Here is a 13,767-nt window from a genome sequence, read left to right as displayed (position 1 = left end):
GTCCGGGCTGGGGATTCGAACCCGCCACCTTAGGTGTACGTGGCTGGCGCCTTAGCCGGTTGAGCCACAGGCGCCGAGCCAGTAGTAATTATCTTAATGTGCTTGCAAATAAGTTTTCTAGCATTTTGCTTTATTAGCAATATTTCCACTAAGTGCAATTACATGGAAGAAAATTTTTAAAAGGGTCATTGCTTTATCTAACAAAAATAAACATCAAATTTTAGCCCTGAAAATATACAAATAATTTTATACACATAATCCTAAAAGTACATTCTTCAGAAGGTATCAGATACACATAATGTTAACAGTGTAACAGCTTACCTCAGGAGGAAACTATTTTTCTTTCTGTATCCTTGCTTATTAGAATAAGTATATATCAATTCTACATTTTAAAATATGAAATAAAGTTCTTTAACTTTATAGTGATAACAAAGGTATAGCAAATAAAAGTAAAAAAGCTACAACAAATAAGTCAATTTTAAATAGTCTTTTATGAGCATTAAAACTGCACTAATACACAATGTAAAACAGAAACCACAAAACAAATTCACAACACTTTCAAAGATTAATGTACTTGGGTTCTTTGAGGGTGAAAGGGGAAGTTACAAAATTAAGGTAAACGATTTAATGATTCACAGATGTTAAAAGTTAAAGTTCTCAAGAATTTTAGTTCTCTAAAGACAAAATGTTGTAACTAGATTAAGTAAAATTTAAATCCAAGATGTACCATTCAGAAATTCCTTTAACAAAAGAAGCAACTACCTGAGAGGACGTCTGATAAATCAATTTCATCTGACTGAACACCAATGCTGCTGTTATATACATTTTTACAAGAAGAGCCATTCATCTCCAAATCAAAGAGGACTGGATCAAATGGTGAGCTATACAATCCATATCTGAAAAATAAAATAAGGTACTAACAATTTTCCTGTTAGCTGCCTAATCAGTAAATTCATATTTACTTCACTTTAAAAGTAATTCGACTAACAGGGCAGGAAGGGACACTAACCAGATTTAAACCATCAAATTCAGTGAATTTCAACTATGTTCTTTGCAATCGATACTTTAAAAGACACTGTCCAGAGACTTAGCAAATGTTGAGTTCAGTAAGCTGACAGCTAATGTACCCGCATATTGAAGCAAGGAAGAGCTGATCAGGTATCCTCTCTTCCCTTCATCACTACAAGGACACAGGGGCTTGGAATAAAATCTCATCAAAATGAAAATTTGTAATCTAAAAAGATTAGAAAAATCACTGCTCTAAGTAAAGGGATGCTTAGTTCAAATGTTGAAGAACAAGCAAAATCTCAAATCTACCCTTTTACTATTTCTTAATTCATCATGTAAAAGTTTGGGAAACAAAAAGCAAATGGAGAAACACAAGCTAAGGGCCACAGGTAATTTATACAATTTTACCTATAAAGCTATAACAAAAAGAAAATCACATTAAATTCTCCCATTAGCAAGGAATACTACTGTTAAGAAGGAAATATAATTAATTAGCTCTCTCAATAATCAGCTTCAGGGTTTCTCAAACTCTTAAAGGGAATAATTTCAGAGAAAATTAGGGAAAGGAAAACCCCAGACTAATATCATTTGGTAAAAGGTAAAACATAAATACTTTGGCAAGAAAAATAGTGTTATCAATGTATATGTTAAATAATAGTTTTGTGCAAAGGTGGTAACATATCCAGAAAAACCCATTATTAGTCACTGCATATACTAAAATACCTTGTTTGAAGTAAAGCCTCCAATGGTGTTAGCCTGTCCTGTAACTGTCTGGACACAGCAGTAAGCAAAGACGCACAAGCTGTACTGCACCCAGCTAAATCTTCATCTTTAACATAATTCAGTAAGACAAAATACCAATAGACAGAACCTGGAAACGACAAAAATAAACGGGTTTTTCTTCCTCCTTTTTCTCTGACAAGGAGACCTAACATTACATATTTATCAGTGTAACTCCTTTTGCTAGAAAGAGACCTCCTTTTACTAGGAAGAAAATCTTTTAGGGCAGCTTACAAAGAAGGACCTCGTCCTTGTAGGGATCAAAGAGGACAATAACACTGACAACATAAACCACACCCTGAGGCTCGGTCTAACACTAAGAATTTCAAATACATCTTTTGAGAGGCTTATCAAGTCAACATAGGCATTAACTGTAAAATAATGTGAGATGACTCTAAGGGACATTTTAGAATAGCCAAAAAAGTAAAGGCATTACTAGTCATTCAAGCTATCTTTCCTGCAATGTCGTTTCTCTGTAATAAAATTTTCAAACACAGTGGATAGCAATGAGCTTCAAATAGCACAATGCATGCAATACAGGTATATGGCTGCCGAGTGAATGTAATATAGTTATTCTACACTGCCAGTTGAATACAGACCAATATGGCTTAAAAGAAGATCACTTCCATCTCATATGGTTCAGTGAAAAAATAAATAAAATTGTTGCATCTCATAAGGCTCAGTGAAATAAATAAAATTAAAAAAGATCATGACGGTGTATTTGAAGTGCCCCATAATTTAAGCATCCAATCTTTACAACAATCCTCAAGAAACTGTTTTACACATGAGACTACTACAGCAAGGGCCTGAGTCTGAAACATTCTACTCTATTTAACAGAGTCGGCAGTTTCAGTGAAAATATGATCAAGTAAATATAGACTGGCTAGCTAAATTAAGATGACATAATAGTCATTGGCCAAGCAACTCTGAGCAAGTATTTTTTCTAGTTTACCACAAAAACCAAATTCTTATGAAATTCAGGTAATTTATTAAATGAGCTGGTTATTTATATAACAGGAGACTATGAGAAAGGGCTACAAAAAACATTAGGCCTAAAGACCAAATAAGTAGCCCCTAGAGCAATAGCATAAAATAGTGGAAAGCATAAAAAAGTTTCTTTCTTTTTTTTTTTTTTTGAGACAGAGCCTCAAGCTATCCCTGTGGGTAGAGTGCAGTGGCATCACAGCTCACAGCAACCTCCAACTCCTGGGCTCAAGCGAGTCTCCTGCTTTAGCCTCCCAAGTAGCTGGGACCACAGGCATCTTCCACAACGCCCGGCTATTTTTTGGTTACAGCTGTCATTGTTTTGGCGGGCCCAGGCTGGATTCGAACCTGCCATCTTAGGTGTATGTGGCTGGCGCCTTAGCCACTTGAGCCACAGGTGCTGAGCCCATAAAAATGTTTCTGATTCCATTACCTAACATATGTGCTCTTTAGAAGAATTGCTTTGCTTTGTGAATTCCTGCTTGATAACTACATTCTCTTATTGACACATAATACCCGCACACATCTACAGGGTAAAACAAGTGATATTCTGACACATGTGTGATCATCATATTGGAAATTATAATCATCAAATCAGGATTTTTAGGAGATCTTTCATGTCAAACATTTATCATTTCACTGGGTTGGGAACACTACAAACCTTTACTTCTAGCTATTTTGGGGTGGCTTTTTTTAAGACAGAATTTCACTCTATTGCCCAGGCTGGAGTATAGTGGTACCATCATCGTTCTGGGCAGCCTTGAAGTCTTGGGAGCAACCAATCCTCCAGCCCCAGGCTTCCTGAGTAGCTGGGAGTGTAAATGTGCAGCATGAGGCCCAGTTGACTTTTTTTTAATTTTTAGTAAAGAAGGCGTTATCACTATGTTGCCCAGACATATCTTGAACTCATGGCCTCAAGCAATCCTCCCACTCTGGCCTCCCAGAGTGCTAGGATTACAGGCACTAGCTAGCTATTTTTAAATATAAGACAAATTACTGTCAGCTACAGTTACCCTACTGTGCTACTGAATATTAGAACTTTTACCTAATCATAAAGTTATACTCATTAATCTATCTCTCTTCATCCCCTTGGCCCCCCTTCCCAACCTCTCTGGTAACAATCAGTCTACTTTCTATCTCAAACTAAATTCATTTTTGAACGGTATTCCACAGAGTTTTTAAGAGTTGAAAAAAACACAGGACTCTTTTAGGAAACTCCAGTTTTCCAGGGCTCCTACCAATCTTATATAACATGTCCATGTGCAGTGACACCTGGACCATTTCACTTATTTGTGTCGTCTCCTTGGCACTCGCTGGCATTTTAGTTTGTGATGTCTGATCTACAGTCAACAAAGTACCAAACAATTCAACCCAATAATTTTAATGAAATACAGAAAAATGTATGAACTGAAATGACCTGGTATTTACTTAACTAGCCCACTGAACTTTCCCTAGAAATATTACTGAATGGAGAGAACATACCTACCCAACCACAATTTTATCAACTACAAGGTATAGAAAAAAAGGAGTAACAGAGAAAAATTATATTACATTAAAATCCTAAGTAGACGTGTGATTAAACATGTCTATGCCAGCTATGTGTGATTAAACTAATTTTACATACATACCACCAGTTGCTGCTGCAGGTAAAAAGGACATATTATCAAGTAAGGCCTTCAACAAAACAGATCCAAATCCTGGCTGGTATGGGTCACACTTGCCATTACTGAAAACATTTTAAAAGAAAATTTTAGAGACATTTCTCAAGGTCTATAATCAACCCTAAACCTGCTGTAGCACTTAAAAATCTTAAAAATGTATTTATACTGATTAGAAAAATCTGCCCTAAAGCCCTAGTCTACCAAAAGAGAGAAGGAAGTGATCAGGCTAAGGGTCTTTCTAACTATTTTCTTAAGCATTAAACCATTATCTTTACTAAAAGGGCTAACAAGCAGGTATAGCCACTACTGACCATTAGCTAATCTTAAACACTTCCTAAATACAACAGGAAGTAGGAACCCTAGGTTCAGTTACCTCAGGTCAAATGTGGGCCAAAAACAAGTATGGTACAGCAAGATTTTTTTTTTTTTTTTTTTTAGACAGAGCCTCAAGCTATCCCCCTGGGTAGAGTTCCGTGGCATCACAGCTCACAGCAACCTCCAACTCCTGGGCTCAAGCGAGTCTCCTGCCTCTACCTCCCAAGTAGCTGGGACCACAGGTGCCCACCACAATGCCTGGCTATTTTTTGGTTGCAACTGTCATTGTTGTTTTTGGTGGGCCCAGGCTGGATTCAAATCCACCACCTTAGGTGTATGTGGCTGACGCCTTAGCCACTTGAGTGACAGGCGCCGAGCCAGTGAGATTATTTTTAACAGGGATATAACATTCATGTAACTTTCATTATAGTGTATTGTTACAGTTGCTCTATTATTTAGTTATTTTTAATCTCTTACTATGCCTAATTTATAAATTAAAATTTGCCATGGGTGTGTATGTTTAAGAAAAAACATGTATATATAGGGTTCAGTACTGTCCATAGTTTCAGCAATCCGTTGGGGGTCTCCTGGAACACATCTGTGGGTAAGGGCATAATACATTTCAAATTTCAGGGTTGAGAAAAAATGACCTACACAATGGTACAAAAGGATCAGTCAGAGTCAGGGGAAAAAAGGACACCAAGGAACAACAGGAGTGAAGTGTGGGGTGGGGCGGGGGAGTGCTCCTCACCAAGTTTTCTACGCTGCTACTAAGGAGAAATAAGGTTGAGTAGACTTATTTTATCAACAGGCTTACTTAACTGACAGTTTGCCCTAAGAACCCTAAATTCTTGCTAAGAATCTCAATAAGCCTCGTCAACTTTTAAAGTTCTCCATATACAACAATAAAGTTATAGATATATTCAGCTATGAAGCTAACCTACAAAGTATGCTTTCAACTTAAAAACACACCAACCTAATGCACAAGGCTAGAAACCGGGCACACTTGTGGGCGATACTTCGTCCTGCCTCAAAGAAGCAAACACGTACGATGTCTGAAAGACATTTTCGTGTTTTTGAAAGTAGGCTCTCATTTCCTTCCTTTGAGCTGCAAAACAATAGCAGACATTTAGACTTATCTTGAAGTTTTATAATAACATCCAAAATGCAATCAATAATGATAAGCAAAATATTAATTATTAACCTTCCAGGTCCATTTGAATGTACTCCAGCTAACCAACAGAGAGTATCCAACACAAGGCTCTGGGCATGTTCTGTGATTTGACCGTCATCTGCTTTTCTGCAAAGAGTATTAAGAAGCTTCTCATGAAAATCTGAAAACTGTAACATGGCACATCGTTGCACTCTACAGAAAAAGAAAATATAAACACATTATCAACCAAAATAGCACAATTAACTAAGGCAATCACAATCTGGTTGATCATGTCATGTTTCATTTTAAATCATGGATAAAATAATACATATGGAGTACTTTGTAGAAAATTTTTAAAAGACATGGCGTTTACAATAATGTGCTATAATATGACAGAGAATAACTACCCCCACCCTTTTTTTTGGAGATGGAGTCTCACTATATTGTCCAGGCTGGAATCAAACTACCAGACCCATGAGATCCTTGCATCTCAGCCTCAGCCTGAAACTACAAACATGTGCCAACCACATTAAGCAGAGTATAATTTCAAATCATAGTGATTTCTTTCCTCACCTATTCATGGTAGATAAAGCAGTAGAGACGCCAAGAATAAACCAATGAAGCAGAAAGACAACTCATACCCTCATTGAGATTACAATTTCTTAAGAAAAATGGAAAGGAAAAAAATTTTCAAGTAAAAGTTAGATTCTTAAATTTGTATGTGTGTTGGTATGATTTGTACTTTTATAACTATAAGAGCAGGACAATGAAATGAGATTACCTCTCCTTAGAAATTGAGGTTTTCTTAAACCGCCGAATGGTAACTGAGACCTCTTGGAGTAAGTCACAGCCTCGGAGGTTTTCAGATTTACGGGGGCCACTTGTATTTTCGTTCTTAGTATTTGTTGTTTTGTCCTAAATATATAAAAATAAATAACTGAATAAACAAACAAAACTAAATTACTATTGAAGTTGTAAAATAAAAGAAAATAATTTAATTATGACTATCAAAACATAATCTCAAGTTAAAATGATAGCTTTTACCCTTATATTCAGTAAAGGACTAACTTTACCCAGAATTACAATACAGAAAAAAAAGGCACAATCACTATTTTAAAGGCAATAACCCAGTGACTAAAGATTATAAAATCCAAAGTCCTGCGTCTACTTCTGAGCTACACCACTTATAAACTCTGAGATGGATAAGCCAGCTCCCCAACTGCTAAGGTTCACTCACTTTCAATATAAACAAATGGAGGTAACAGCACCTGCTCTGCCTACCTCAGAGTTATTTTGAGGATTAAATCAGATAAAGTACACAGAAGTCCTTGAAAAATTGGAAGACCTATACAAATATAAGATGATTGGTGTTACCAATAATGCTGCTATTGTTGCTTATGAATAATGATGACAGAGAAACAAAACCTTCAGAATTCAGGAAAATCCAAGGTCAGAAAATTATGAAGTGCTGCATGGGATACCACTAGTTGCAGACATATCGCTAAAATTACCCCCAACTTCTCTTTCTGCACCTCCCAACTTTATCCCCACACACACAAAAATAGTTGTGAGTTACTAGTAGAGGCAATAGGAAAACACTCTCCTACCTAAGGAAATAAGTATTATGGTCTAAAATAATAATGAAAGGAAGTATCTGCTAACAATTACTCCTTACTGAATATACTTTATAAAGGCTAAAGTTAATTCAAAACATCTTCTTCTTAATTACATTTTATGTTACTGCAAAGCAAAATTACAAACAAAATAAGTCTCAAGTAAAACATTGCAAAAGTGTGTCAAATCTAATTTACAATGTTTAAAACAGCATTATTACTGTTCAAAATGAAAAAAATTACATACCTTGCCTGCTGCAACTTTTGCCAAGAGTGAAGCAAGTGAGTTACCCTTGTTACTCTGGTGTTTTAGGGATGGAAGTCTTACTACAGGACGTATACCACCATTACAGATCTCATCTGTTCCTCTTTCATTCACTGCCTTGACATGGATTAAAAACGAACGATATTTTCCTCCTGCCACACCTAGAGAAGTGGCAGAGGACAGGATAAATCAATCACAAAAAAAGTCAGCCGCTATTCATCATCATAAAGCAAGCTAAATAATTACCTCTACAAAAAGTATATACCAGGCCAGAATGTTCAGGTTATATTGTTGGAGTACAATACAGTTGGACAATCTTCGTGTGTTGGTAGCAAAAAACAAAGACTACAGGAGTTATATGAATAGTGTCAGTTAGAAATATTTATTTTACTAGTTTTTATAAACTTTGGCATGTTCTTCCCCAATGACATTATTCTTTTTTTTTTTTTTTTTTTTTTGGCCAGGGCTGGGTTTGAACCTGCCACCTCCAGCATATGGGGCCGGCGTCTTACTCCTCTGAGCCACAGGCGCCGCCTGACATTATTCATTTTAATGGTAGAAAGTCTGTAAGTCTGTGAACTACCAAAAAAATTACAGAAAACAAGATACAACTGTCATTAAGGTCCATCCATACATAATTATGGTATCATTGTATGTATCCACATGGTCTTCTTAATAGATGAATATGTATGCCCACTTGGCATTAATAGGTTTAAAAGTGAAAAGAGCACAGGCTTTGGACTCACCACCTGGGTCTGCCATTATTAGGGTCAATAATGGGTCTGCCATTTATTAGGCATGTGACAAATTAGGCACATGGTTCAGCTTCTTCAAATGTAAATAAAATCAGAATAATAGTACCTACCTCAGTGTTAACTACAACACTTTGTGTCTGGCACAAAGAAAAGCACTCAAATCATTATCACGTGTAGGTACTTTATTTTGTTTTAACTAAATTGAGATCATAGTATAAAATCTACATGTAAACATACTGCAAAAAACTCCCTCAAATTAATACAACTGCCAGCAAACCAGCAGTCTAGTCTATTCCTACCTTAGCAGGTATAAAATGGTCTCAGGACTGTTTTCCACTTATCTACCTGCGTGCTGGGCTAGCACTATACTGTTATACTCTTCTTTCTGTTGTAGTACACTGTTTTGTAGTTATCTAATGAGACTCTCCCTCTCGATCTTCTGTTTCAAAATTGCTATGGCACTTCTCACCCTTTTATTATTCTTCCATAAAAATTAAGCCATCACCTTTTCCAATTCCAAAGATTTTTAAGGGGATACGATGAGGGGGGAAAAAAAAAATCTTAGTAAAATCAAATAAAATTAACACCTTTACATTATTAAGGTTTCCAGTGACATGCTATGTAATATTATCTTCCATTTCATCAAAATCAACATTTTTTCCATGTAAAAATTTAGGTTTCACACTCTCATCAAACAAAACTGAAAACCAATATGAGAAGAGATTTTATGAGCTTTTGCTCACCACTGTATCCCACTATGAAGCCTTACACATCACAGGCTCTCAACAACTTAATGAATTAGTAAGATATAGTCAAGAAAGCAATAAAACTTGCCTGTACAAAGGTCAAGGACCCCTCATCTGAAAACTCCAAATGCCCAGAATGTGAAACTCCTTGAGTACCAACATGATACTCAAAGAAAGTGTTCACTGGGGTATTCTAGATTTTGGATTTTTTTAATTAGGGATGTTAAACCAGTTAAGTATACTGCAAACATTCTGAAATCTTAAAGAAGTATGAAATGTGCAACCCTTCTGATCACAAACACTTCAGGTAAAGAATACTAGACCTGGCTTGGCGCCCACAGCACTATGGTTACAGTGCCATGGGTTCGAATCCAGCCCAGCTAAACAACAATGGCAACAACAAAAAATAGCCAGGTGTTATGTCAGGCACCTGTAGTCCCAGCTACTTGGGAGGCTGAGGCAAGAGAATCACTTAGGCCCAAGAGTCTGAAGTTGCTGTGAGTTCTGACGCTACAGCACTCTACAGAGGGCAACATAGTGGGACCCTGCCGGGGGGGTGTGGGGGGGGAAATACTAGCTAGACCTGCACCACATCTGCAACTATGTAAACATGAGTATGGAAAAAACGTTATAAAGGAAATGGACACAAATGTAAATAGTTATTGTTCAGGTAGTCAGTTATTTCTTGCCTCTTACAAGGAAGAACTCTATTATGTCAGCCTATAATCATTTCTTTGTGCTTTTCCAAAAAGCACCAAGACTCTCAATGATACAAAAAGTAAGATAAGATACCCATACAGTTATTATGAGTGGAAATGACTTCGGCTTACAGGAAACTGATGGAATTTCTAATGAAAGTCCCAAACAAAAATGTATATTTAAGATCAGTTTTCTTTAAAATCTCTGTTATAACTGTGGTATTGTTTATTCTGCTTTTGTAAAATATATTACTTCACCTTTAACAAGTTTGGGGCTTGTTAGTGTCAGCATTCCAGCATGCCCTGATAGATCAAGGCCACTAGCAAGCCACACTGGGCCACACAGAATGTCTTCTTTATGATCTTCTAAAAATGGACATAATCTAAGACCTAGAAAGAAAAATACACATTTTTCTTTTAAATCATTTTTTTAAAGCCATCTGTAGTTAGCAAATATCCATCCTATTTATACAAAATACCAAACTTAGAATGTGTTGAAATAAGAACTGTCATGCTAAGGAGCTATTATCAATTATCTGATACATTATCTTGCTTTTCATTCCCATATTATTTTACATTTCACCTTGATTTTCAAAAAATTTATAAAACCATGATCTGATTTCAAATTCTAAGAAATTAAAACAAGAATGCAAGTATTAGCGCAGCTGTGTTCACAAAGATGAGCTGAAAGTTAAAGCATATTGCCAAAGCAGAATTATAGGTTATTTTTAATCATGTCTCAAAACCAGGTTTTTGCAAGCCACAAGGAAATCTCTGCCCAACATGATGCATTTGGATCACTACTCCTTTTACTGTCATGGACAACAGCTCTGTAATTTAACTCACACTGTGATTCCTCTACATCCATGTGCTGCATTTCTTCATTCATATCAATCAAGGACGGTTTCCCATTTTGTTCCGCTTCAATGTTAAGAGCTGGAGACAAAGGAAAGGTGATCTGCCTATCTACTGCTGTTTCTAGAGGATAAAAATATTAGTAAACTTAATTTTGCTTAGTATCAATAATTTATGTGCCTACAAATCTATAATTTGCTGTAACTTGGGGAACTGCTGTGACTTACATCACAGGTGCTATAAAATGGCAGTCAGGAGATGAAGAAATATGATTCAATTACTTGGTTGATGCATTCGTCTCTCTTTTAATGGTAATCAGATTTCATGTGAAGAAATTATTTACTGGCAAATAAACTAAAAGTTCTTACCCTGGCTACACAGTCTAAGCACTTGCAGAGTTTTAAATACACCAAAGGCTAAGTAAGTCCTAGACTCAAGTCATAATCTGTCATGATTGAAAAGAAAACATGCGCGCGTGCGCGCACACACACACACACACACACACACACACACACACCAAACATACACATGCTCATTCGTTGGTATCTGTGGGGAACTAGTTTTAAGACGCCCCAGGATACCAAAATCCATGGATGTTCAAGTCCCTTATATAAAACAGTGTAGTATTTGCACATAACATACACACATTCTCCCATAGTCTTTAAATACTCTCTGGATTATTCATAATACCTAATACAAATAAACACTGTGACAGTATTGCTGTACCATATTTTTACTGTAATATTGCTTTTTATTGATTTTTTTCCTCAAATATATACAATCTGTGGTTAGTTGAACTGTCAGATACAAACCTATAGATACCAAGGACCAAACGTAACTTTTTTTTTTTTTTTACTTTTTGGAGATAATGTCTTGTTCTATTGTCCCAGGTAGAGTGCAGGGGCATCACTGCAATCTCAAACTCTTGGGCTAACATGATCCTCCGGCCTTAGCCTCTCCAATAGCTGGGACTACAGACACAAGTCAACACCTGGCTAATTTTTCTTTCATAGTAGAGACAGGATCTGCTCTTGCTCAGGCTGATCTCAAACTCCCATCAAGCAATGCCTGGCCTCCCAGAGTGCTAGGATTACAGGCATTAGCCACCACACCTGGCCAATATGCAATTTTGGACTCAGGAAATTTTTCAGATTTCAGTGCTTGAAACCCTGGTGTTTATGTGCCATTTTACCCTGAAATTATCCCCAGTCTTTTAAACAAACCTATTAAAAAGAGAATACTTGAGAGGCAACATCTATTTCTAACATTCAAATGTGTACAATCTATTTCAATAACTCAGTATATCCAATTCTCAACTTGTATAAAGATAAAGAAAAATGGGTGTATTCCAGCATTACATGAAAGGTCGGTTTCACCAATGACCCAGACTGTGTAACGTCCATAACAGTTCTTTTTACAGTCAAGTCTCCTCTTAGGAAAAGAAATGCACAAACTTGGTAATACTAAAAGTGAAGTTAATTCAAAAAGGAACTAATCCACTTCCCAAAAAATATGATCATGGTATTATTCAAATTTATGCAACTCTGAACATTACTGGTTTACTGAAAAGCTCCAAAATGTTCTGAGTTACTTTTCCAAATAAAATCACAAACCGTAGAGCAGGTAAATAGCAATGGGGCCAGGAAAGGACATCAAACCTAGACAGCCAAGTTGAAAATTAGTATTTTCCAGAAACAACATAAAATCTTCAAACATAAATTTTGGTCTGTTCTTACCATTGACTTTCCCTAAGCCTGGAGCTTTGTTTTTCAGCAGGGTCACTTGTATCTGTGGAATATTGGTGATATTTGAGTTCAAAACAAATTTGAAGTCCACATGTCCAACCATACAAGCTTTAGGTAGTACCAATTCAAACACGTGTTCATCCCAGCTATTGCTGTCAAACAAAGAGAAAAATGTTAAATAAAGCAAAAATATGTCTTCAACCTTAACCATATTATCATTAACGGCATCTTTCCTGCTTTTTGGTTTGTAGCTTCTAAGAAAACTAAATGTTTTTCAGTGGGATCAAGAGGAAGATAAGCAGCTCCCAATGGAGAAGGTCAAATGTAGGGTAACGAATGTTTTTACTTTAGGAATCTACATGTGCATTGAAATTTGTACATACCAATAAACCTGTGTTCTTCAAAGCATGGGATTACCTGCAGATACCCTGGACTCTACCTTAAACCTATGAGTGAAGTCCCAGAAGCTTCATTTTAAAACAAGAATTTCTTATATTCTTTTATGTATTCATTCTTGGGTTGTAGATTCTACATACATGTTGGAAAATAAAAATCCCCCAAACCAAACTCCTCCGCTAAATTTAAGGTTGATAACCAACTGTCTACCAACATCTCAAATTTTTCATGACAAAGAAACAAACTTAAATCTAAACTGAACAAAAATTTCATTTTTCTGTTGGCTCAACACAAAACCTCAGAATCATCATTGACTCTTCATTCACACAGTATGGTCAATGTATCAGCAAATTCCATACTCTACTTCCAAATTATATCCAGAATCCAACCATTCTCTTCACTACTTCCATCACCAACACAGTGGTCCAACCTAACATCAGCCTTATACCTGGAGCAACCGAACTAGAATCCTTGCTTCTACCACTGCCCTCCACCACAACCACTGTAATTCTCAACACAGTAGTCACAGTAATCCTTCTAAATAAACCATACCATGTTACTTTGTAATCAAAACCCTCCACAACACCTTCCCATTTCATGTAATCATAAAAGTATTTTGCTACATCCTACAAAAACATTCCAGATCTGGCTCCTAGCGATCTCCTTTCACCTCTCTTCTACCACTCCCCCCTAACTTACTGTACTTAATAGTCTTTCTTTCCCTAAAACTCATCACATATAATCTTTTTTTTTTAAACGTTTTTCTTTTATTTTATTTATTTATTTTTTTTTT

The 13,767-nt window shown here is 36.3% G+C and overlaps 1 protein-coding gene across 1 annotated transcript in view; it reads right to left on the bottom strand.

The window, feature by feature from the left end:
- The window catches only part of BIRC6 (baculoviral IAP repeat containing 6), a 271,529-nt gene that overhangs the window by 168,497 nt on the left and 89,265 nt on the right, over positions 1 to 13,767 (bottom strand). The window contains exons 13-22 of the mRNA XM_023511826.1: positions 12,570 to 12,730; positions 10,825 to 10,914; positions 10,237 to 10,368; positions 7,762 to 7,940; positions 6,683 to 6,816; positions 5,953 to 6,114; positions 5,725 to 5,856; positions 4,401 to 4,498; positions 1,732 to 1,879; positions 763 to 896 (exon numbers count right to left, since the gene is read on the bottom strand). Of these exons, the coding sequence (XP_023367594.1) occupies positions 763 to 896; positions 1,732 to 1,879; positions 4,401 to 4,498; positions 5,725 to 5,856; positions 5,953 to 6,114; positions 6,683 to 6,816; positions 7,762 to 7,940; positions 10,237 to 10,368; positions 10,825 to 10,914; positions 12,570 to 12,730 (1,370 nt within the window). The remainder of the gene's footprint in view (positions 1 to 762; positions 897 to 1,731; positions 1,880 to 4,400; positions 4,499 to 5,724; positions 5,857 to 5,952; positions 6,115 to 6,682; positions 6,817 to 7,761; positions 7,941 to 10,236; positions 10,369 to 10,824; positions 10,915 to 12,569; positions 12,731 to 13,767) is intronic.

The sequence above is a fragment of the Otolemur garnettii genome, unplaced genomic scaffold (genome assembly GCF_000181295.1).
Source record: "Otolemur garnettii isolate 467f Iridium unplaced genomic scaffold, OtoGar3 scaffold00022, whole genome shotgun sequence".
Taxonomy (NCBI): Eukaryota; Metazoa; Chordata; class Mammalia; order Primates; family Galagidae; genus Otolemur; species Otolemur garnettii.
The sequence above is the reverse complement of the archived record's forward strand: the minus strand, read 5'-3'. Positions and strand labels throughout refer to the sequence as shown.